Source organism: Lepidochelys kempii, chromosome 1, assembly GCF_965140285.1.
Source record: "Lepidochelys kempii isolate rLepKem1 chromosome 1, rLepKem1.hap1, whole genome shotgun sequence".
Taxonomy (NCBI): domain Eukaryota; kingdom Metazoa; phylum Chordata; order Testudines; family Cheloniidae; genus Lepidochelys; species Lepidochelys kempii.
This window is the reverse complement of record NC_136380.1, coordinates 185,843,794-185,869,365: the sequence shown is the minus strand read 5'-3', so window position 1 is coordinate 185,869,365 and position 25,572 is coordinate 185,843,794. Positions and strand designations below refer to the sequence as shown.

At 43.5% G+C, this 25,572-nt stretch overlaps 2 protein-coding genes across 4 annotated transcripts in view; one reads left to right on the top strand and one right to left on the bottom strand.

Moving 5' to 3' along the window:
* The window catches only part of LOC140895056 (Golgi pH regulator), a 22,342-nt gene extending 10,998 nt beyond the window's left edge, over positions 1-11,344 (top strand). For 2 of the 3 annotated variants that reach the window (XM_073304217.1, XM_073304228.2), the window contains 9 exons: positions 543-663; positions 971-1,051; positions 2,609-2,718; positions 3,570-3,658; positions 4,390-4,482; positions 4,859-4,954; positions 9,092-9,181; positions 10,496-10,561; positions 10,668-11,344. In XM_073304217.1, coding sequence (XP_073160318.1) covers positions 543-663; positions 971-1,051; positions 2,609-2,718; positions 3,570-3,658; positions 4,390-4,482; positions 4,859-4,954; positions 9,092-9,181; positions 10,496-10,561; positions 10,668-10,874 — 953 coding nt within the window. In that variant the 3' untranslated portion in view covers positions 10,875-11,344. The remainder of the gene's footprint in view (positions 1-542; positions 664-970; positions 1,052-2,608; positions 2,719-3,569; positions 3,659-4,389; positions 4,483-4,858; positions 4,955-9,091; positions 9,182-10,495; positions 10,562-10,667) is intronic. The other variant, XM_073304235.1, reaches the window with a different exon arrangement.
* Positions 11,345-11,818: 474 nt separating this feature from the next.
* On the bottom strand, positions 11,819-24,054 carry PDZK1 (PDZ domain containing 1). The gene is made up of 9 exons (XM_073304205.1): positions 23,957-24,054; positions 22,182-22,393; positions 21,607-21,850; positions 20,517-20,653; positions 18,248-18,443; positions 17,257-17,453; positions 14,882-15,076; positions 13,827-14,126; positions 11,819-12,737 (listed from the first exon to the last, which is right to left on the bottom strand). Exons 2-9 carry the CDS (start codon positions 22,389-22,391, stop codon positions 12,669-12,671), a joined length of 1,548 nt encoding a protein of 515 aa, XP_073160306.1. The 5' UTR covers positions 22,392-22,393; positions 23,957-24,054; the 3' UTR covers positions 11,819-12,668.
* Positions 24,055-25,572: the final 1,518 nt, after the last annotated feature.

The following is a 25,572-nucleotide window of genomic DNA, read 5'->3' as shown; positions in this document are numbered from 1 at the left end:
ATGCCCTGCAAGCATGTGTCAGATCTGATGTGGAGGGATCACTTCTACAAGTGAGGGGCCAGTTTTGATCTCTGTAGTCTCGTCAGTTCTTGGTCTCTTTGCTGAAAATGATACCCTTGGTACCATACAGTGCTAGTTGTAGGAGTGGGCTTTGTGACATGGACAGATGTCTGCCAGAAAGTGAATTAAGACCACCAAGCAGCCATCATATGACAAAAATTGGTCACTTCTAGGCTAGTGATTTAGAGCGGAAGGGTAATGTGCAGCCCATTCCCAGTCTCCTACAGACTCTGTTTAGCCTTGGTTTCCTGTCCCGTTTTTAAACCTGAGAGTTTCACATGCTTCCCTAGGAGAGCATTCTCTTCCTCCTCTCTCCACCCCTTGCCTGCATACACTTTGAATTACCTCTGGCACCTGGACTCTGAAGGCAATTAGTTTGGCTAAGTAATTGAATGAGTACTATATTCTTTTAGGAGGACACCAAAGTGTAAAGTAATACGGTTAAAAACAACCCCTTACTTACATTGTCTTCTCTTTTGCAGGAATCCTGTCCATAGAGCAGCTCATCAGCCGAGTAGGTGTGATTGGGGTGACACTCATGGCTCTGCTTTCTGGATTTGGTGCTGTCAACTGTCCGTACACATACATGTCCTACTTTCTCAGGTAACCACAGCCTCTTGGAATTTTATTCTGTACACTCCTTGAGATTTTGCCTTCTTCCTGTGTGTGCACTCTCTCGGATTCCCCTAGGACACTGCCCAGGTTTGGTCCTGGCCTTTCCTTTCCCATCCTCCCAAGCCTGCTGATTCTAGCTGTCCCGTCTATACTGCAAGACCCCTTCCATCACTGATGTGTGCTGTCCTCACAAAGCTCTTCAATTTCAATTTGTTTGTCCCACATGCTTGTCCTTGTTCACATTCTCCTTGGAGTGGAGTACCAAGGCTAATAGGCTATTGTGTGTATGTTTCAGAAATGTGACAGATGCAGATATTCTAGCCCTGGAGCGCCGTCTCCTCCAAACCATAGACATGATTATCAGCAAGAAGAAAAGGTGAGGAGAACAGAGCAGAATTAAGATACTTCAATGCTGTTGGGATTAGCAGATTGCAGGGATATGGTGTCTTTGGAATAGCCAAAATCTTGGCTGTCAGGAGTGGAAAGTAGTTGCATAACTGTATCAGATAAGATTCCTTGCTCTGGTGAAACAAGTGGCCTGAAGGGGTTAGAATGGTGTATGTTATTGTAGCAGTCATTTCATGGCCTGAAACAAAATCTGTTCTGTTCCATTACAGGCCTAGACCCTGAACTTCTTGAGGTCACTTCCAGCTGCACATTTTTAGGATAAGGAGGAATTAAATAGTTAGAGATTCTTTGTTATTGGAGAATTTTTCCTCTGTTCTGTGCTGGGTGTCACAAGGGTCAATATTTTGAGTTGGGAGAGAGGGGTGCTTTAGTTTAAAATAATTATCAATGACCTTGAAGAGGGCTTGATGCCAAATGTGGCTCTACTGGCTGCAGATACAAAAAAGGGGACAAGTAAACAGAGTGGAATCATAGATTGCATTGACAATGCTATGAAAAGGTTTCAGCTTAGGGTTGGATAAGTGGCTCATACGTTTCAGTGCAGTGAAATGTTGAAGTAATGAGGCTGGGAGCCAGTGATTATAGAGATTGAGTTGTAGTGTAAATGGGAGCATGAGAGACAATATACAGCAGCTGCTTTTGTATTTGAACCAGTTCTTGAAGTCTTGTACAGATGGTCCAAAGCATCAAACAGTCCCACCCTTAATGGCTTTACATGATTCTGTTTTATGAAAGCTTGTCACACAGCCCCTTAATGACTACCAAAGTGCAGCGGTTCTCAAACTTCAATGCACTGCGAACCCCTTCTGACAACAAAAATGACTACATGACCCCGGGACTGAAGCCTGAGCCTGCCCGAGCCCCACCGCCCCAGGCAAGGGGGGCAAAGCCAAAACCCAAACCCTGTCACCCAGGGCTTAAGCCCTTGAGTTTTTGCCTCAGGCAGTGGAGCTTGAGCTTTGGCTTCGGCCCTCCGTTGTGGGGTTCAGGCCTCTGCCCTGGGTCCCAGCAAGTCTAATGCCAGCCTGGTGACCTCATTACAATGGGGTCCCGACCCAGTTTGGATGGGGTACAAACCCACAGTTTGAGAACCGTTGCCATAGAGTATTGCTGGATTCAGTCCAGTCCTCACAGCTCTGGGGAGAAGGCAGTTGTACAATGACAGAGGTACTCCAAAGGAGAGAGGCATTTGGTGGGTTGTGTGGTCACTGAAAGGCCCTCTGACATTGAAGACTGTGGAGTCACATGATCTGGAAGAGGACATAGGAGGCTGACAAGTCACATGACTGAGACACTATTTGAATCTTTATTTTTAATTGGTGTGAATTACTGTATTACTGAAACCTCAACAGCATGGCAGCTTGTTTGATTAGGACTGGGTTCCATTCCTGAGCTGAGTGAGATGTTCTGGAGCAGGACTGGTGATTGGGTGAATGATAGGGGTGTGTCTCTGCACTGAATAAGTTTCACAATGTCTGCTGCACAAGGCATCGTTTTCTAACAACTGAATCTTTTCTCTTTTCAGAATGGCAATGGCCCATAGGACCATGTTCCAAAGGGGGGAAGTGCACAACAAACCCACTGGCTTCTGGGGAATGATAAAAAGTGTTACCACATCGGCCCCTGGCAGTGAAAGTATCCTTCCTCTCCTGTCCGTGGGGCTTCAGGCTAGCTCCCTGCTGAGTAGAAATGGGATTTAATTAGGAAAAAGGACAGGGAGGCCAGTGTTGTTAAGCATTTATATATCACACAGCTCTTCCCAAAGCATAGAGTCAGAAACACTTTATGCCTCAAAGAGCTTACACTATAGCACAACAAAATATTGGACATCTGATCAGGTAAGGGTTGGTGTAGGGAGAGTGTTGATGAGAACAAAATAGAAAGGAATCCTGTGAGAAGGGGTGCGGTGAGGCTTAGGAAACTGCAGGAGTTACAGAAAGACAATAGCTTTTGCTAAGCATTCAGATTCAAATCCCCCAAAACGCTTCGGGGAGGGGCAGGGAACCTTACTTAGAGCCATTTGGGTAGGATTCTGGGCCAACAGGAAGGAGCAGAAGGGTATGCATGGTGAGGAAAATTCTCCACATGCTTTGATAACCAGTCTGTAACTCCCAGCAGAAGTCCTGTAGATGGTGATGGAATGCAAGTAACACAAGGAAGTTCTTAGTGGAGATTAAGGTATGCGGATGTTATCAAAACAAAGCAGCTAGTTTTTGGGAGAGACTTGGTTCTATTTGGTAGTGTGGATTCCTCTGCTTGTGATACAGAGATCAGTTATGCGACCCTGTTGAAGGGACTATGCTGCCCAGCATTGTTACAGTGGAGTGCTCTGAAGATTCTATCATATGAGGGTTTTTGGTGCAGTTTAAACTGAGATTGTGTCTGTGCAGGGAGTCCAGGAATGGAGGAACCTCAGGGTATGTTTGTTTCCAGCTGATGTTAGCAACTTCTGCAGAATTCTACCCTTGACTCTTCTGGTTTGCCAGATCTGTCCCTTATCCAGCAGGAAGTGGATGCGCTGGAAGAGCTGAGTCGGCAGCTTTTCCTAGAAACTGCTGACCTGCATGCAACCAAGGTACAGAGCAAAGAGCTAGATTGATAGTCTGGGAGAGGATGAGCAAAATAGGCAGAAGTAATTTTAAAGTCATTCAGCTGACAACGACAAAAACAGTAGCTGGTTTCTCAGCTTTGGCACAATATTGGAAGAGTCTGTTTCTCAAATCTGGGGGTCAGATGGCAAGCCATTTTCCCCAGTTCAAATATGCAATGGAACATGTACTATGTCTCAGAAAAGGCCAACAATCCCATACTGTGTTGGGATAGGAGAAAGAGTAACCAAGGGGCCTGTGCTCAGTTCCCCTGCTAATAAGGCCCTGACCTAGTCTTTTCTTCTGCAGATTGGCCTCACAATGTACTGAAGTGATGAGTTCTTACGTTGTATAAAAATTAATACACGCCAGTGCTAAAATGTCAAGAGGTGGCATGGCTTAATGGAAGCCAGGACTGGAAGTTTGGAGATCTGGATTCTCCTTCCAGGTCTTTATTAGCTGTGACACCTTGGCACGTCACTGGTCAGTGCCTCAGTTTCCCCATTCATAAGAGGAGCTACTGTTACAGCTCTATCTCACATGGGATTTGAGGTTCATTCATTAATGTAAGTGTTTGTAAACACTTGAATGGCGAGAGCTGTAGAAGGTCAAAGTAGTCATTGCTGTTTTTTACTGGTAATTATTTAAAACTTATAAATTTGAATTTTATGTGAACCTGAAAATGTTAAATGTATGAGTGGCTTTTGTTCCCTTTCAGGAGAGAATAGAATACTCCAAAACTTTCCAGGGGAAATATTTTAATTTCCTGGGTTACTTTTTCTCCATCTATTGTGTCTGGAAAATCTTCATGGTACGTAAATGTTGTATATTGTTGTCCATAAACATCTTGCATGGAGGGTTACACCTTGCTTGGATTGTGTTTGACACATATGGGTAATGAGACTTTACACACACATTCTTGCCTGCACCTTAAGAATATTCTTCCAGTTTCCTTTCATACGTCCTGCTCCTGGAAATTTAGTTTTTTGATTGAAATTAGCATCCATTTAGGATAACTGTTCCTTACTGCATTGTGTGTTTTCATACGTTTTGTATACTCTCAGTTAACTCTATAGGATTGTTCTGCAGTGAAATACAGAGCAAAGGACATGTATGAGTCTCACAGATACAGTTGTGCTGTGTATACCACATTCCCTTGAACTGATGCACTTGTGTCTCTCCTGCAGGCAACCATCAACATCGTATTTGATCGAGTTGGGAAGACTGATCCAGTCACAAGAGGAATTGAGATCACTGTAAATTATCTGGGAATCCAGTTTGATGTGAGAACCATTTAAAACCCCCACTCACATCAGTAATTGCTGTTTTATCTATTACTAACTGAACTGGTGTCATGGGAGCAGCTGGTGGGTATTAATAGGACTCCGAGAAGGGGCTTAGATTTCTCCACCAATCTCTAAGATGGGAAATATGGTGTGAACATTGCTCTTAATACACTAGTATCCAAACTTAATGGTCACTCCTCTCATCATAAAGTTATGACTCGCCTGTGCAGGTATCTTTTATGACACCGAGTCCACAACTATCCCCATGCTAGAGATGGATATAATGCAGCATTAGCCTCTAGGTATCGCCTTTAGAGAGCACATGATTTTAACCATTTTTCTAGTGAAGTTAATGCTGGAGGATGTCCACTATCCACACAACAGACCTATTGCATTTTAGTAGCTCACCATGCTGCACATCCTGACCTGGAGGGAGGAAAGGGTCCTTTGAGCTTTTATGTCCTGGCCCCGTGACGTGCAAGCATTCCATTCACCCCCATCTTAATGGAGTTATTTCCATAGGTGGTTGTTTATAACTCTCAGGCAGAGATTCATGGTTAGAGCAGAGAACTCTCAGCTGGATTTTTGTTTGTGGTTTTGCCATTGATTTGTGTCCTTGGAGAAGTCACTTAACCATTAGGAGCCTCAGTTTTCCCATCTGTAAAATTAGAACAATACCTGTCTTAGGGGATGTTGAGCACTTCAATGGAAGGCACTATGGAAGTGGCTGTCCCCCGACGTGTCAATGTATGGAGGGGCGCAGTGGACAATGTGTGTACACGTACACTGCATGAATTTACAGTTCATGTGAATAGATCTCTGAGGACTTAAATTAATATTTGTTAGTAAGAATGGACAACATACTCAGCTGTGAATAAGAGATTAATAGTCTCTGACCTGCAGAATTTAGTCTGCGTTAGTGTATTCATGGACAGACAATATTTACAATTGCATTCTATGTGGATCGTAATAAGTGTGTGCTTTTACAATTTGTATACTAGTTGGTTTGTGGCACATGATTACATGTAACACATGAAATGACTCCACCTTCCCGTATGCTCCATTTGAATTAGGGCTTGTGTTTTTATTTCTGCTTATTTCAGCTTTCACTTTTTTCTTGTAAAGTGTTACACTTTTCTGATGCGATATAAATAATTACACACGCAAAAGTACATTAAAAGGACGTGATTAAGGTTGTGACGTCAAGCACTCAAAAGTTAGGAAATGCCAGCATTAAGGTTGCCAGTGAAGCCTTAATTCAGCTTCCTTGTGTGTATGCATTCTGGTACAGTCTGTAGTTACACGATCACTAGGGGCCTACCAAATTCATGGTCTATTTTTGTCAACTTCACGGTCATGGGATTTTAAATATGGTAAATTTCATTATTTCAGATATTTAAATCTGAAATTTCATGGTGTCATAACTGTAGGGATCCTGACCCAAAAAGGGGTTGTGGGGGGTGAGTTGCAAGGTTATTGTGGTGGGGGAATCACTGTATTGCCACCCTTACTTCTGTGCAGCTACTGGCAGCAGTCCTGCCTTCAGAGCTGGCTGGCTGGAGAGTGGTGACTGCTGGCCAGGAGCCCAGCTCTGAAGGCAGAGCCACTGCCAGCAGCAGCAGCACAGAAGTAGGGATGGCATGATTGGGCACTGCCTTCAGAGCTAGGTGGCTGGCTGGCTAGCAGCCGCTGCTCTCCAGCCACCCAGCTCTGAAGGCAGCACAGAAGCAAGGGTGGCAATACCCAATCCTCCTACAATAACCTTCCGCCCCTCTTTAACTCCTGTTTGGGTCAGGACCCCCAGTTTGAGAAACACTGGTGAAATCTGCATAGTATAGCGCAAAAGTACACAAAAGACCAGATTTCATGGTCCGTGACACATTTTTCATGGCCATGAATTTGATAGGACCCTAATGATCACATACTATTTCCCCCCCTCCCCCCCCCCAATTCCTCCCTCAGGTTTCCTGGATCAGGTGCAGAAGGAGGACGGGGAATAATTGAGAGCACATCAGAGACAGGCTCCCTGATCTCAGTTTAGGTGTCTGGACCTCAGGATGGATTGATTTAAATCAAGGCAAATTAAATAATGATTTAAATCACCAAGTGGAAAGCCTCTATTTTGATAATTGATTTTTAATCAACTTTTCCATTTTTCCACTCTTTGTTATTTACTAAAGGAAGGTACATTCTCATTGGTTGATCTAACCCAGGGGTGGGCAAACTATGGCCTGTGGGCTGGATATGGCCCATCAGGGCTTTCGATCTGGCCTGCAGGATTGCCACTCCTGTGGCGCCGCAGGGCTAAGGCAGGCTCCCTACCTGCCCTGGCCCCATGCTGCTCCCAGAAGTGGCCTGCACCATGTCCCTGCGGTCTCTCCCCTCTTCTGGCAGTGGAGGCAGGCCGGAGCCCACACTCTGCACCCCGCACCCCTGCCTTGAGCCCCCTGCTGCACCCTGTACCCCTCCTGCACCTCAACCCCCTGCCTGAGCCCCCTCCCACACTCCTCCTGCACCCAACCCCTTGTCTTGAGACCTGTCCTGCACACCACGCTCCCTCCCATGCCCCGCCCCACCCCCCTGCCCCTGCATGCAGTTTCCACACCCAGATACGGCCCTTAGGCCAAAAAGTTTGCCCACCCTTGATCTAACCATTAAAACGTTGACTTACAGCTAAATAGAGCCTTTATACTAGATTTGATACGCCTGTTTGCTACCTAGGAAGATACAACACTGTATCTACATTTATTTAAGCAATTACATAGCTTAATATTTTCAGATTCTTATTAATTCTACATTTTTAGTATGTTAGAAAATAGTGAATGAGATATTCTTTACTAGATAATTAACTTTTTGCTCATCATTTGTATCAAACTGCATTAGGATGGTAACTGGAAGTTATTTAAATACACAAAACAGCATATATTTATATTTATTAAACAAAACAACCTTAAATGTTTTGTATACATAAACTTCTCTTACCAATATATGTTTCACATTTACAAATAAATTATTAGAAGTTTAGACCTAATGTATTTTATATCAAATTAAGATTTCATTTTAAACATGTTTATTTTTAAAAAGAAAAACATTGTAATTTAAACAACAATAAAAAAAATCTTATTTAAATAAAAATTGATTTTAAACCACCCTGCTGGACCTGGCACAACCCCCAGCAGCTCAGAGCTGCAATTGTAGGGAGAGTCCTGCTGAGCCTTGGGCTGGAGCCGTTTCAATATGAATTGAATCTTCGGGGAATATAACTGCGTTCCAGCAAGTCTCTGCCAAGTCTGTTCGAACTGCAGTTTATCTCAGGTTTATGTAACTTGGACACATTTGGGTGGATTTTCACAAGGATGTCAAAAGGCATATTCGCCTCCTCTTCCTCCCCCCCCCCCCCCCCAATTTCAAGTCCCTACTCCAATGTATGGGGGCTATACTGCTTTTCAAAGAAAAGGTCTCTGGAATTTTTTAACATGGTCAAAACAATGTACTTTTTCATAGCTTAGAAATGGCTGAATTGTTTGACCGAAACTTTTTGGAATTTTGAGGCAGACACCTTCCATGGAAAATTTCAGCTCAAATAATTAAAATGTGACCACGTTATAACCAATTGAAAAGAGAGTCTTATAAGAAATGTGTTGGGCAACCTTAATAATAAATGGGGCTACCAGCCCTTCCTATAATAATAATCTCCTCTGCTTGTTGTAGCCATATACCAGCTATCCAGAAGAGGGCAGTGATTCACATGTTTATTGTGAACAGATGGAAACACAGATGGACCTTGCCTAGTATATTTCATGTATCTACAAGGCAGTTACCTTTATATACCAAATAGATGTGTGTTCTTTTGTATTTACTTCTGTAAATATTCACTTCTGGACCCCCAGTTCCTTCCATGAAGTCCACATAGGCTAGATCTGTGCATTTCCCATGTGTGTAGAGTAAGCACTTGCACATGAAAGTACCCATCTGTGTGTCCTTGCAGGAGAATATATACCTGTTTGTAAATTTCTCTGTAGTGAGTATCTGCACAGTATGAGAATTCAGAGATCCCGTTAAGTGCACATCCACACACATTTTTCATATGCCTGGCTCCAGGGATTTAACAATTTCCTGTTTTTGTTGGTGCAGGTAAAATTCTGGTCTCAGCACATTTCCTTTATCCTTGTTGGAATAATCATCGTCACCTCCATCAGAGGCTTATTGATCACACTCACAAAGGTATGCCTGGCCAGGGCCCTTTTATGTGATAGCAGTCCAGGAGAGCTTTCATGTATTTCTAAATTAGTCAAGAGAGCACTGTGTAAACAAGAGGTTTTCAACCTTTTTTCATTTGTGGACCCCTAAAAATTTTTGAATGGTGGTGCGGACCCCTTTGGAAATCTTAGACATAGTCTGCGGACCCCAGGTTGAAAACCTCTGGTGTAAACCTTCAGTACAAATGTAGGACCTGTGGTCTCAATTCAGTTAGTGAACAAATAGGGGTGAGGAGGGCTGGGATAGAAGTCCTTGCAGGGAATGGGATGGAGAAAAAGGTCTTTTATGCTGAATTAGAGAAGGGGAGGATAACTTTTTCTGTCTTATTTGGGGAATGGTCCCAATAAGAATTCTTTCAGCAATTTCAGTCACTAAATGCAATGCACAATCTATAAGTGCCTCCAGTCCAAGCAGAGGAATGGTGTTAATGTTAAGGCTCTAAATAGTATAAATGTTTTAAAACTCTTAGTATAATCTGTGAGACTGTCCTTGCACTAGACTTCCTCTCTCAAAACAGAATCTCCCTGTTGCTACCAACAGTAGTCATGCTAGTGTAAATTGGCTGCCATCAATTTAATCAGCAGGCTTTCTAGCTGCTCAGAACAGATCTAATGGTTAAATCCTTGGTTGCTGCCTGTGGGTGATTTATATTAGCCCTTCCACTGTTTTTACGATCAGTGGTAGTAAGATTGGGAAATTTTAAGAGAGGAAGTGTAGTGTAGACAAAGCTTAACAGTGATGTGGAAGCCTGGATTTGTTAGTATTTGGTATTGAATGGTGATTAAGAGGACTTGGGTTACTTCATTTAAACTGCTGGCTATTTCTGGGGAGCAGGTAGGGGATTAATGCTTTAGTACAACCATGAGGGAAAACTGTGGCAACACACAACAGGGTGACCCATTGATGCTGGCCTGTAAACTGGGCTTAGTCGTACCTAGGCTAGAATGTATTTTGGGTTGTTGTTTGTTTTGTTTTTTTAAAACTGGATTCTCCACAGAGGCTGGCCATGCAGTGTTAGTAGCTGGTTTAGTGGGACACACGTTAAAACACTTGTAGCTCTACTGGGGACAAGGCTCAGGTCTGTACCTTTGAAAAGTGGGGTGTACATGTACATCTAGGAAGCACGTCTTTTTCTTTCAGTGCTGGTTTCTAGGACTAAAGGGAAATGATTGGAGCATGTATTCCTTCCATGTTCCTGTAGAAGGGAGCACAAACTTGCCTGTGGGTGAAAATAGGATGAGAGTCCTATTTTCAGTACTTTTTTTTTCCTCTTTACAGTTCTTCTATGCCATCTCCAGCAGCAAGTCCTCCAATGTTATTGTTCTGCTGTTGGCACAGATTATGGTGAGTATCCAGACCAGCTAGTGAGCTTTTATCAAATTGTCACATCTCAGCAAAGTAGCCACCTGTGAAGCAGTTAACTGATGTGCTTCTTGTATCTTATCTCCAGGGGATGTACTTCGTCTCTTCTGTTCTCCTAATCCGGATGAGTATGCCCCCAGAGTATCGCACTATTATTACAGAAGTCTTGGGGGAGCTGCAGTTCAATTTCTATCACCGTTGGTTCGATGTGATATTCCTGGTTAGCGCGCTCTCCAGCATCCTTTTCCTCTACTTGGCACATAAACAGGCCCCAGAGAAGCACATGGCGCTCTGAATCCATTCTAGTTCTGCCCACTGTTCTGTAATCCCTCCTGGTGGACTACTGCAACTCATTAGGGGTGACAGGATTTGAAGAGAGGGAGGGCAGCTCTTTCTGTGCTTTGATGATGTAACTGGCCCTTCTGACTTCCACAGTAGCACTTAGAAGCTACATGGTTCATCCTGTGAAGAGGGTACCATGAGCTGAACAAACAGCAGAGGCAGGATAAAAGTGGAGGACAGCTGAGAGCCGTGGAATAGGAAACTCCATGGGACAGAGGTGTCTTACGGTATTGAAAAATCTGCCAGGGATGGTCTGAGGAGAGATCTCTTAAAATCACGGGTAGAAGAATTCTGCATAGAGGGCACCGAGGAAACGTAATTTCAGTTTAAAAACAAATCAGTCTTAGTCCAGAGTTGGAGGGTGTTGATTCTGGATCTGAATGTCTGAGTCTGTGAAATTAAATCAGCTTTCATAATACCTCACCACTAGCATCTTAATTGTTTGTGTCAGTCCCAGGGACTTTAATGGAGATGAGCAAGTGTGTGAATGTGTCACTGTTTGGCAGAGGGGGAAGTGGATTGAGATTCAAGGGAGATGTGTATGATTAGTATCTAGCTTCCTTAGAAACTGGAATTCAGTCCTGTGTTACCATTTAGGGCCTAATGAATCAGAATCCATGCCTTGGGTTACTGTTCACTGGAGTTTAGTGTGAAGTCAAAGATGGTAGCTACAACTAGTTTACGTTATACACTAGAAATTCAGTGCTCCCCACTGACCGATATATTCTACATCAGTTCATGTCCCTTGTTGGCTTAATGCAAGTCACTAAGATAAATTTCACCCATGCAACTTAAACGTATAGCTTCCTGAAAACCATTCTCCCAGACCTTGCTCAGTTTAAAGCTGTTGTGGAACATACATCATAGATGGCAGGAGTAAGACCTGGGAAAGAGAAATAGCCACTCTGAATGATTTATTTATGCTTTGTCTCAAGCTTACAGCAAGGAGGTATAGCATCCACTATGGGTACTACAGAGCTGGTTCATATTGCATTAGAGACAAGGTATTGGCATGTAGTCAAACAAAGCTGTTTACACTGAATTACAGACACTGTTCAAACTGCCATGATCTTCAGCTAGGAGAGTGGGGTGGAGGGAATGGTGCTTGTAACTTCTGAACAGTGAACAATTAAGTTAACCTATTGTTTTGAATGGACAATATCTACAGCTTGTTAGCAAGTGAAAGGAGAGTTATTCACAGAATACATTAGCTTATCATGATATATTACATCTACTGGGTTAAACTGATTGTGTTACAGTAAATATAGCATGTAATAGCCACAGTGATTTGGCAGATGGGCTTTGATTAGGAGGAAAGAGGTCTCTTGTGGAGGACATGAGAGATCAATTTCTATGTTAAGGAGCTTTCTTGTGCTTAAAAGGCCAAAATACTTATTGATTTGTGAATCACATTTCCTCCCCCGCAAGATGACAGATGTTTCTGATTAGTCATTTAAGCTTTTACAGAGCAATAGTAGAAGTAAGTAACTGTCCACTTCACCGAGCAGAAGGCCAATCAACTACGATTAGCAGCATTAGATAAGTGAGTGATAGTTCTTGGGGGTAGTGGGATGTTCCCCTTCAGGGAAAGCTAGTTAGAAGGAAGTCACTGTTCCCGTCCTCACAAGTATGAAGTTCCATAGCACACTGTGGTTCTGGGAGGTAAAAGAACAAAGACTGCTCAGAGGAAGAGAACTTTTTTAAACCTTGGAAGACGTCTGATTGGTTTCTGTTGTGGTCTGTCTCATCATAACTGTGTGTCATAATCCTCTTCTGCTGAGGCGATTGAGAGTGAAAAGGAGGAGGAGGAGCTGGCCTGTGGAAAAGCAATAAGTAGAAATTTCTGATTATTTTATGGTTGTAGATAATGTGATAGAGATTCCTCATGCCACTGTGAACTATCAGTCTGTTCTGAACCATGCCCAGTAGGTATTTGACTTTGCATGAGGAGCTAGTGAATTGCTCTTTTAAATGCACTTTACAAAGTGACTAAATTATCTAGTGTGAATTCCATGTTCTTGCTCAACTTCCATATCAAATCCACCAAGGTCACAGATAAAAAGAAGGGTTTAACTATAGCTCTGCAAACCCAGCCTTGGACGTAAGACCATCACTGAAAGAATCTGCAGTTGGAACTTAGTTAACAATTCTGGTGATAATATGTGTGGAGGAATAGAATCCAGTTCGTTTCTTCCAAGCTTTATTGTGTCTCCTGCATGAACAGGAGTAAAAACTTGTTTATTTTTCACAGCAAAGAAGATAAGACCCTGAATCCACACAGGGATCAGAGCAGTTGAGTACTGGTGTCATTTTTCTGACAATAGCAAATTTCAAACTCTTGTTGCTGGCACAATTTCCCTGGACCAGCGTGGTCAGAATATTTATTTTTTTTCTCAGGACCTTTGTTGGTCACACTTTGTCACAGTCTACCCATCCCACACCCACCAAAGAATCTGCACTGTTTTAGAGCACTTCACGTGGTTTTCCCATGTTCACAGGTGTATTTAAGCCCTGTTACTTGGGTCCTGTGCTCCCTGTGGTTGGACAGAGAATTCCTGAGGATATGGTTCTCATCTACATTAATGAATGCTATACTGGGAGTATTTCCGTGCTCTCTCATGCTCTTTCTCACATACTCATGTGCATACATACGTTCTCTCTCTCTCCCCCTCCCCTCCCCTCCCAGGGTCCAGTAGATACTGTGTCTGTGGAGTAGGGAGAGAAGGCAGTTCTACCCTGCTGTAACCAGGTGTGCCTCTCCATACTAATTAATGTAGATCAGATCTTGTAAATCCAGAATACAACTAGAATTCACAGACCCTACCTCAAGTGAAATTAGTGACTGTTTCAGGTTCCTTTCCCCACCACCTGGTCGGCAAAATTTGGTTAACTCAAGATTACCCACCCTTTCTCTTGGTTCTGGTGAGGTCCTCTCAGGCTCTGCTGGTGGGTTCTCTGTATAAGCAGGAGGGTCAGTAGTGTCATATAGCTGATCTGCCAGAGAGGCAGTAATAGGAATATTCTGAGACTTAAAGTATTCATAGGTTGCTTTTCTGCACACCAGTAGCGTCAATCTGTCACCACTGTCACTGATTTTTGCTACAACCTTGTCATAGGTTTCGTTCAGTATGTTCACGCCATTCACTTCCACCAAAATGTCCTCTTCTTCCAGTCCCGCTGCATCAGCTGGCCCACCTTTCCGTATCTGCAAACACAGGCTCTGAAGCTGTGATACCAGCACAGTACCATTAAAGTTGAATTAACACCCAAGTATTATAAATAGAGAATGAATATTCTGTGATTTTTTTTCCCCAATACAGGAGGTAGAGTAAGGATTGGAAAAAATTATTCTGGAGCAGAACTTAATTGGAGAAGGAGAAAGGATGAGACTTTTAACATAGTATTCCAATATATTCCACTTTTATTACAAGTTCTGTAATGGGTTTTGACTTGGACAGGACTTGTGTTGTGGGGAATTGGCCATGGTGGTGGTATCATAGGGGATCAGAGAATGGTTTGTCATATTTTATCTTTTTATAGTGACTTGTGGATCTCAGATCCCTTGCATATATTATTATATTCAGTACAACACTCCTGTGGGTTAGGTAAATATTAAGGAAAAAGAGAAAATAGAGACAAAAGTTATGCAATTTACCCCAGAAGTTTTGCAGAGCTAGGAATATATCCCAGGTCTCCTCACTCCCGCTCCTGTACCTTGATCACAAGACTATCCTTTCACCTCTAGGGGTATGAATTCATCCTGAGTTCAAGGACAAAAACCTCTGCTACCAGCCAAGTGCACATAGGACAGACCTTGCCTTTTTGTTACGTATGGCTTAGAATGACTTGCTCTGAGTGTAGTCACAGCACAGAAAGTAGAGAATGCATGTCTAACTGTAGCACAAACTGTCCCTTCCGGTGTCTCATCCTTCTCCCAGGCTAGAAGCCCCAGGTTAGTACCTCTTTGATGAACTGCATGGGCATATTCTTGGTTGTACTCAAACGGAAGCCAAATCCACTAGGACCCTTCACCAGCCTGCAGATTTTGGGCTTGTGATTCACCACCTGCTCAGCATGTGAGGTCGGCTCTTCCTTTGCTTCAGCTGGAAGGGAATCTTGTCTTTCCCGGTAGTACAAACACGGGGAAATTTGAGCCTGAAAGACCAAAAGCAAAGGAAAGAGTTTATATGAATGTAAAAACTCCTACAGAAATCTCTGTCTAAACTAAGGCTGTCAATTAATCGCAGATAACTCACGTGATTAATCTCAGTTTTAATTGCATTGTTAAACAATAGAATACCAATTGAAATTTATTAAATATTTGTGGATATTTTTCTACATTTTCAAATATTTTAATTTCAGTTACAACACAGAATACAAAGTATAGACTGCTCACTTTGTATTATTTTTTATTACAAATATTTGCACTGTAAAAATGATAAAAGAAACTGTTTTTGAATTCACCTCATACAAGTACTGTAGTGCAATCTCTTTATCGTGAAAGTGCAGTTTACAAATGTAGATTTTTTTTGTTACATAACTGCACTTGAAAACAAAACAATGTAAAACTTTAGAGCCTACAAGTCCACTCTGTCCTGCTTCTTGTTCAGCCAATTGCGAAGACAAACAAGTTTGTTTACATTTACGGGAGATAATGCTGCTCGCTTCTTGTTTACAATGTCACCTGAAAGTGAGAACAGGCATTTGCATAGCAATTTTGTAGCTGGCATTGCAAGGAATTTATGTGCCAGATATGCTAAACATTCGTATGCCCCTTCATGCTTCAGCCATCATTCCAGAGGACGTGCTTCCATGCTGATGATGCTTGTTTAAAAAAAAATGTGTTAATTAAATTTGTGACTGAACTCCTTGGGGGAGAATTGTATGTCTCCAGCTTTATTTTACCTGCGTTCTGCTATATGTTTCATGTTATAGTAGTCTCGGATGATGACTCAGCACATGTTGTTCATTTTAAGAACGCTTTCACTACAGATTTCACAAAACGCAAAGAAGGTACCAATGTGAGATTTCTAAAGATAGCTACAGCACTTGACCCAAGGTTTAAGAATCTGAAGTGCCTTCCAAAATCTCAGAAGGATGAGATGTGGAGCATGCTTTCAAAAGTCTTAAAAGAGCAAAACTCCAATGCAGAAACTACAGAATCCGAACCACCAAAAAAGAAAATCAACCTTCTGCTGGTGGCATCTGACTCAGATGCTGAAAATGAACATGCGTCAGTCTGCACTGCTTTGGATTGTTATCGAGCAGAACCCGTCATCAGTCTGGACACGTCCTCTGGAATGGTGGTTGAAGCATGAAAGGACATATGAATCTTTAGCGCATCAGCATGTAAATGTCATGCGAAGCCAGCTACAAAAGTGCTATGAGAACACCTGTCCTCCCTTTCAGGTGACAATGTGAACAAGAAGTGGGCAGCACTATCTCCTGTAAATGTAAATAAACTTGTTTGTCTGAACAATTGGGTGAACAGGAAATAGGGCTGAGTAGACTCGTAGGCTCTAAACTTTGACATTTGTTTTGTTTTTGAATGGAGTCTTTTTTTTGTGCATAATTCTACATTTGTAAGTTCATCATTCATGATAGAGATTGCACTACAGTACTTAAGTGAATTGAAAAATACTATATCTTGTTTTTTACAGTGCAAGTATTTGTAATAAAAATAAAGTGAGCACTGTATACTTTGTATTCTGTGTTATAATTGAAATCAATATATTTGAAAATGTAGAAAACATCCAAAAATATTTAAATGGTATTCTATTATTGTTCAACAGTGTGATTAATGATACGGTTAATCTTTTTAATCACATGATTAATCTTTTAAAGCGTTTGACAGCCCTAGTCTAACATCTTGTTGCGTTTGAAATCTTTACAACAGTCAGTATAGGTCCCACCTGTGAATTTCTACTTGCTTATTAAAACCTCTTAGTGATAGAGGTAGAAAGTTGCAACATGCTCACAATGTGAGCAGGGATTTCTCCTCTAATTCATGTAGGAAACTGCCTGGTAGTTGCAATTGGTTAGCATGTTGGTCTCTGCACTGACCTGCTCAAATATGGTATTGTTCCAGTAGTATATAGGAAGGTCTAAGGCAAGAGTAAATTGGAAAGTTTAGTGACATACTGCAGAAATCTCTTCTGAGGGAGACTGAGACATGAGCCCATCTCAGATGATCGCTATAGCGAGTATTTGAATAAGGGCTATTAAAAAGCCTTTGAAATGGTGCTTCTTTCAGAATGGACCCATTATTTCATTGCTGCCCCTGTCTTAGCTAGTGAGGAGCTGTGCAAGCCCAGCCTCAGCCTGCATTGCCTTACCAGTTTATACATGGTGTCTGTCTGCTTATCCACCACCAGCAATGTGGTCTTTTCCCCACACCTCTTAATCTTCTCCACCACGGTGTCGTGATCCAGTGCCTCCACTGACTCCCCATTTACAGCGACCAGGATATCGTTGTCCTTTAGTCCCGCCTTGGCTGCTGGGCTGCCAGAATCAATGTCCTTAATTAAATGACCTGATCTCCAAAAAAATAAAAAAAAGAATACAGGCCTAGTTCAAATAGAGAAAAGCAGTTGTTCATGGGATGTGTTTGGTTTGGATGATAAAAGATATTTAAGATGGTAGAAACTCATTCTTTGATTTCAGGTTGAAATAAGGTTCCTGATTTAGCTCATTCTGCAGTAACCCTAGTGCAGAATCTAGATCTCCTTCCAAGTGACTAGAATACAGGTTCCTTTTCCCCTGAACAAGACACATGGAAGTTGTGGTTTACTCTGAGAAAAGGGGCGGGGGAGTTTAAGCCTACTTAAAATTGAGTGCTTCATGGTTTTGGTGAACCCAGTTGTGAGAGAGCAACTAAGGATCCCTTTCAAGTGATTCAGATAAGCCAGGATTCTATTGTGAAAAAACATCAGACATTACTCTGGACATGTTGCTGACCTTCAAAAATGTGGGGTTGGAGGCTGCCCCAAGTGGAGATTATGGGAGCTGGACTGTAGTGGGTGAGGAGGGCCACAAGCAGCACTGTGGGATGTTCCACCTCAGATGGGAAGGTTTGTTAGAGATTCATAGATTCCAAGGCCAGGAGGGATCATTTGTGATCATCTAGTCTGGCCTCCTGTATAAAACAGGCTATAAATTGGGGGTGCCTGGCTGTGGTGAGGTGTGTTTGGGGGGACTGGGTTGGCAGCAGGGCAGGAAATGATCTTTCCAAGATGAGTAGTAGGCACTGGAGAGTAGGAGTCCTGCAGGCCCCATAAAAGCGCACTACAGAGCATGCAGGGGCCTGGCTGATGGCTGGGTTCTCACCGTTACCATTTTGTTCCTCCCTCAGATAAAACCCATAGCCGTTGTCTCCTTTCTTGAGCTCCACATGTCGGGGTTTATGGGGAAGCAGTTTCAGGCTGGCTGTGTCTCTTTTCAGCATCATCTGGTGATTGCTGTAATACTGGTCAGTTTCATTGTCTGATAGCAGAAACACAACATGGTTCCCAGACTTCTTCACCTGCAACGACACACACACACAATTTCAAACACAGGCCTTTGAGTGGAGCATGGGGGCTGTGGAGAGCTTTATGTTGGCAGGTTCTTTGATGTACAATGGTGGGCTCTAGGTGAATGGGATGTAGGGTCTACACAGACTAGGTTGTGGGGTGGTGCTCTAATATGTGCACCCATGTGCTGCCTATATGACTGTAGACTCAGCCACACCTACCACAAGTTGCTATAACATTCAGTTCTGACTGCTCTGGAGCTATTTCCATCCCCCTACATTCCATACCCTAACTTTGTGTGTTTTGTCTATCCCCATCATATCTCTGCTTCTCTACTCCCATTCTTCTCTCCATCCTCACTCAAAACCTGCATGTTTTCTCTCCTTATAAAAAGTATTGCAACAATAGTACAGAACACAAGTACTGCAGTTTTTCATAGTTAATATAGTGGTTTGGATCATTATAGTGGATTGCTTCGCAAACTTATTTGATTGCCCCCCCCCCACCTTCTTTGTGTCTGTAGTAGTTTGTGTCTTCCCACCATGTACAAATACTGCCACCTAGCCCTGAAGGCAGAGCTGAGAGCAGCGGCTGCTGGCTGGGTGCCCAGCTCTGAAGGCAGTGCTGTGCCAGCAGCAGCAGCACAGAAGTAAGGGTGTCAATGTAAAAAGAGAGATTCAGCAATATCACTTTTCACAGCAGACTTAGCGCCCCATGGCCACCCTTATTTCTGCGCTGCTACTCCAGGATTGACAGCCACCTCCAGGTATGGGATTGGGACAGTGGGGAGGAGAACCTGAGCCTGTGCTGTCTCCCAGTAAGGGACTGGGGGGAGGGACAGGGGGGAAAGGAGAGGAGAGCCCAAGGCCGGGAGGCGGAGCTCCTGCTGTCCCTGCCTCCCAGGAGTGCATGGCCCTTCTGCGTGAGCCCCAGCCACCCAGGGCTGACAGCCAGAGCGCTATAAAAACAAAAACAACAACAAAAAACCCCCCACACAGCTTGCATCTCCCCTGGGAGTTTGAAAACCTCTCCTGGGAGTTTGAGAACCGCAGTGGAAAGCTGTAGGATTTGTAGTTTGGATAGTGGTACTCTGAAAGCTTTTCTAGCCCAAGCTGCTTCATAGTCATACTATGTTTGAATGGTTAAAGTCTCAGCATGTGTGATTTTTACCAAAGAGACTAATGGAAAAATCACATGTTCTCTTCTTTCCATCCTTATCTCTGATGCTACCCTCAGTGGATCAGTGTTTGATTTGATCTCTTAAACTACATTCATTATATTCCCTAACACCAAGAAGATCTTTAAACCACCATCACCACAAACAGGAATATACCAGTTGTTGGGAGGATGTGGCAGAAGGACATTTCATGATCAGAAATGCAGGCTTTCTTGCACACTTTGTTTGCTCTGGGCCCCTTTTACTGACAGCTAGGTTACATTATTTGGCTCTGATCGAGTCCTTAAACTGCATTGTTAAAAATAGTTTTGCGTTTCTTAGCAGGAGGGAATCCCATTTCATGGAAATCCTCCTCTTTCCCTAACTATCCAGATCTTCACATCAAACCCTCCTTCAGGTAAATCATGGAGCACAAACTTCTGTGCTTTCCAGTCTTACCATCCTAATATTAGAAAGATTCCCCATTGTACTGGACTCCATCCCAGACATGCTGACTTCATCCTCCTGGGCACCACAAAGATTTTCAGAATTCCTAGAACTATGCTGCCATTTATTTAATTAGGCTTATGGCAACAGTACAGTTGTGGTGCTTACACCACTCGGGCCTGACTTGAGGGCAGTATTCTTCCAAAGCAAGTTTAGGGTGTCTGGTGGAAGTCTGACTTTCAAAAACAGCCAAACTTTTCGGCAGCCTTGCACTCCAGCTACTCTGACCCATCCAAGAAACAAGGCCAAAGTAGCAGCATATTTTGGGACTGAAGTGTTGCTGATAATGCACGGTATTGACCTCAGCTTTTTCACCTGCTCTGTGAATGCATTCAAACAGTGTTGACACTGCTGCTCAGTAGCCTCAGGAAGAGGAACTGGCCTTAAATGAGGGAAGAAGAGGAGTCGTGCTAGCAGATACCTTTTCAACCACTTCCTTATGTTTGTCGTTTTCCACGTTCTTCCCATTCACTTCGATCAGGCGGTCGTTATGTTGGACTCCTGCTTTTGCAGCCACTCCTTGCGGGGACAAGCCTATTATGAAGACTCCCTTCTGACCTAGAACAGGTGAGAGAACTTACTATACAGAGCAAGCCACTGGAACATGCCTGCACTGATTGCCAAGCAAATGCCATGCTGATGTAAGGTGCTGTAGTGACAGCCCTGGAGACCAAGGGACTCTGTTTATCCACAGAAGAGGTACCATGACAGCACAAGTTTTCTCTACACAGCCGCACCTGTGTGCCTTATCCTGACCCTGGAGGGATAACCTAGAGAGGGAAGGGACCTTCATCATCTATCCCAAACTATTGTTTGCCTCTCTGCTGAGAGTGCCCATGGCACCAATTATGGTGGCTTGGTTGATCGTTAGTACTACTGAGAATGGAGTGACTCTAAAGTTTGAATTGATTAAGGCCCAATTTTATTATTTAATGTGGCTTATCCACATGTCAGAGTTTCTTGTGTTTAAAAGACTTCCAAATTGCATCCGTGGGTTAGTCTAGTGCACAGTGTGTGTGTTAGCACCCTCCATGAGTTAGGCACTTTCCAAACAGAGAGAGACAGTACAGGTCTACAGAACCCTACCCATTCTTTTGCCTAGCATTTTGGAAAGGACAAGTGTGGAGAGGGTTCAAAAGAAAAATAAAATTCCTTAGTTCAATTTCATGCTTCCCATGTGAACACATCTAGATCAGAAGAAGCTCTTTGCCTTTTACACACTGTCATCCTTTGCTTCAGCCCCTTTCAGATGGTTGTCTTCAGATAAGCTCCAGAACCCTGAGGGCTGGTTCCCACGGTAGTTCAAAGGAGGTGCATGGGACTTGGAGCAATCATTTGTAGGGTGCTTCTGGCAACTGAGGAGGGCCTGGTACAAATGGTTTTAGCAAGTCTGCTTCAACAGCTGACAGAAAATTGGACAGGTTGGCAAAGAACCAACTCCCATCTCCACACCTAACCAGAGGAAATGTGCCCTTGGGAAATTGCCTACCACCTACACCCATTGTTCTCACCAGTTGTGGTTTTCAAGGAGAAGTCATAACTGTTTCTCTCCTTCACCAGGTAGCAGAGCCGAGGCTGTGGAACTGGTGCTGTCACTCCATTCGTCACTGGCGGCTGCTCCTTTTGCTGCTGGGTTGTCTGCTTGTGACCCAACTCTTCAAAGTTCACCCCTTCTTTCTCTGCCTTTTCATAGGATGCCTCATCCAGAATGAGGACAGTTACAGAATTCCCACTCCTTTTGACCATCTCCACTACCTGCAATGGATAGAATGAGCTTGGAGGTGGTAATGGCAGAAAAGCATCCAGATGGTTGATATAAATTTCCCCCTCTGGAGCACAGCACATGCTAGCTCTGCAGCTTCCACTGCCCTTGGTATTTCATCAAGGATCTTTTCCCCTCTGCTCAAGCTCCAGTGAAGCCAAAATGTGAGGTACAAATGATCCTGTGGGCTCAGTTATTCAGCTCTCAGATTTCCCAGCAGGAGTTACTGTGAGGAGTGGCAGGTGACGGTTTGCTGAACTGAATGCCAAAAGTGGGGCTGAGATTTTGAGAAATGGCTGGGACCAAAAGAATAGTCAGACTTACCTGTACATGCTCTTCCTTGTCCACAAACAACCCATTGACCCTCAGAATTCTGTCTCCATCCTTCAGGCCTGCCCTGTCAGCTGGACTGCCCTCCTCCACATTCCGGATGAGGTGACCCAATTTGTTTTTCTCAATGCGCAGATAGAATCCATAACTCTCCCCCTCTTGTTTGGTCACTTTGCATTCTCGAGGCTGGAGAGCAGAGGTCATTTCTGCCAAGCAGGATGGAAAAGGGGTGTGTGTAAAAACAGGACCAGGAAAAGAAGTATGTCCCCATTAAATATGCACTGAGTAGGTCATTTGAGCCAAAGTGTTTTTAACAAAGATAAAGAAAGAAGAAAATGCTTTTGTCCTCCATCTTAGATGAAGATGGTGTCTGCCTCTTGCTAACGAGGAGACTGACTGAAGGCAGAATGCCAGAGAGAACTTTTCTGCTGTGGAAAATAAGATGGGAAAACTGTGGTCATGGTCTCTTCCAGAACTAGGCCTCACGGGAGAGAAACCATACTGCCGATTAAGCTGACAGGAGTTGCCAGTGGTAAAGAAAATTGAGGTGTGGCTAAAATGGAATTCTTAGAAGAGGGCAAGATTAAGAAAGAAACAGGTAGCTTTGAGCGAAGTGACCTTTCTTCATACTACGAGGTGGGATGGAACTCTTCTTTTGGGTGCTAGACCATTATGCACACGCCACTCTTGTCAATCCAGTTATATTCTGGAATAGTTATTTCTAGTTAACTCCTTGTGTGGACCCTCTCATTCTGGAATAAGAGTACCTTATTCTGAGCTATTTAACTAATTCAGAATAAGATACTCTTATTCTTGAATGAGAGTGCCCACACAGAGTTAATCAGGAATAGTTAGTCTGCTTTAAATTCACACCAGATTTTATTCTAGATTAATTTTCATGTGTAAACAAGCCCTAAAACAACCCCCCCCCCTTTCTTAAAAAAATATAGTTGTCCCTTTAGTGAAGAGGCATAGGTGGCTCAGGCCAGCTAGCGTATTGATGGTCAGAGGGGCACAGATGTGTTATGGAAGCTGAAGGAAGATACTGGAAGCTTTTGGTATCTTGGGACCCTGCCCATTGATCAGACAGCTGGAAGGATTTAATATACTGCAGTACCTCAAACTTAGCTCGGAACATATCCACAAAAGGGAAATTAAGACTGAAGTAAATTCTATTGTAGCAGGTGCATCCTTTCCTAGTATCCACACATACTTTTATCACTAGACCCAATTTGGAAAATTTCTCCTGGCAGAGGTTCTTCAGGCCATCCCAAATACAGCTCCCCTGCAGGTAGAGAAGAGGCGCCCACAGCACATGATTTATCTGCCTTCCCTTTGAAAATTCAAGATTTACCCTGTTTCTAGCCACCATGCAGTTGTACTATGGCAAATCTTCAGTGTAGAAAGGCAAAGCTACCACTTGTACTCGTGGAGCTTACCCTGCTGGAAACCAGAGCAGGCTGCATTGGTGAAAATTGCAGCTCATAGCGGTTTGTCCTGTGAACTCTAGGAGTTTACACCAGAGCCTGAAACAGAGGCAAATCCCAGTGTAGACAAGGCCTAAGAAACATTCAAGTGCAGGGGAAGGCAGATGGTGAACTCATGCACCTCAGAGGGAAGTGGGGAAGCTAGCATTGGGCTCAATGTTACTTCTCCTTTTGCTGCTTTATGGGGAATGGGAGTAAAAAACCTACAAAGGTAACCAGGATAGTAACTACGGGATGTTTTGGGGGGAAAGGGGTTAGTGAAGAAAGAAGGGAAGTTCTTACCTGTGTCTGCGTGGAGCTGTTCTCTAGGGAATTCTTTCCAGCAGTCTCTCCTTTGGCTGTACCTATAGGTACAGCTGGACTTTGATTGAGCAAAGGTTGATTTAAAAGATGATTTATTTAACTGAGTCTCACTGCATGTGTTCACCTATTTGATAACCAGCCTGTAGAGGTGCAAATCATTTCTCCTTTCTCAGCAACTTTGAATTCTGCTGCGGTGTTTCATTGATCATTATACTCTCAAACTCAGACCTTCACAGGGAGCAGATCCAAGATAAGCCTGATCTTTGCTCTTGGTCAGACCTTTCCCCTGAGAGAGACAAGGGTTCCCAGGGAGCAGATCCAAGACCTGGCTTATCCACTAGGAATGAGCCTCTGCAGACTCTGGTGACAGACAGACGGACTCAGCTATTGGAAATAACACTTCTGTTGCACCTCTGCTGGCTGTAGTCTCCAAATTAGTAACTGGCCTACTTACAGTGTGGTAAAATGGCATTGTGGGGTTCCATGTATAACGTCTGATTGTTTCCATAGCAAATTAGCTCAGTTTACAACGAAAAGTAAATTTAAAGGACACATTTCCCTGTGTAAACTGAGCAAATTTTCTATGGAATCAGTGAGGCACAATATCCATGTCTGTCATGGGCTAAAGAATAGGAACAAACAGTCCCAAGAGGGGTATGGGTAGAGGACGTGAAAGGCATGGAAATCTCAATCTGAATGTTGCGTTAATATGATCTTTGCATATAGACAGGATGAATGTGGATATATATACATACATATATGAAAGTCTTCCTACTGGACCTTGGGCATGGACTCTGTGTGAGTTTGCAAGGCATGCTGAGGGTAGGAATTATTATTTGTATTAAGCCCCATTGTACTAGGGGCTTAATACATAGTGAGACAGAGTCCACTATGTATTAAGCCCCAAACAGCTTACAATGTAAACCAACATGAATGACAAAGAGTGGGCAGGAAAACAGAAGCAGAGAGGTGAAAAGCAACATGTCTGAGGTCACCCAGCAGGTCAGTTGCGGAGGTGGGAATAGAACCCAAGTCTCTCATATCCCAGTCTTTTCCATGGGTCACGTGCCCCTCCAGGAGCAGCATGATATTTGGGTAATGTGTCAGGTGGTTTTGTTGATGTAATGTAGCTTCATTTGATATTCACTAAGGGCCAGTTGGTTCAATGAGCTTGGTGGGTACAGATGAGGCTGTAAGAGTCATGTATTGTTTTGAGAACAGTATTTTACATCTATATAGCAGTTCCAGAGGGGTCAGAATATGGGTGTAGGCTGTGTGGGTAGGTTCCGGAGGGGTTGAGGGAGGTAGTGTTAGGGGAGTGTCTACCAGTTGAGGGTGCGGGATTGGGATTCTCTTGTTCTGGTGGATGAGTTGCAGGAAAATTTGGTAACTGGGAATGGGGATGGGAATGATCTTTAGGTATGAGTGTGGTGGGTTTGGCCCTGCAGCTGGGCAGGAAAATGGGTGTGGGTGCATGAGTAATCGGGCAGTGAGGCCAGGGCAAGGGGCTTTGGGGAAGGGTGAGGCAGCATTTGCAAGTGTATGGGCCACATTAAAGCATGGGCAAGCTAGGCATGTGCCTAGGGCCCAATTTG

Bases quoted from the DNA above. Each gene is read 5' to 3' on its own strand.
- PDZK1 (XM_073304205.1), bottom strand. From the start codon at position 22,391: ATGACCTCTGCTCTCCAGCCTCGAGAATGCAAAGTGACCAAACAAGAG. The intron at 18,444-20,516 runs GTATCTGCTAGC...GTGTCGTTGCAG, and splicing joins ATAAGGAAGTGGTTGAAAAG to GTGAAGAAGTCTGGGAACCA. The intron at 17,454-18,247 runs GTGAGAACCCAG...TTTGGAGATCAG, and splicing joins GGAGGAACAAAATGGTAACG to GTCATTTAATTAAGGACATT.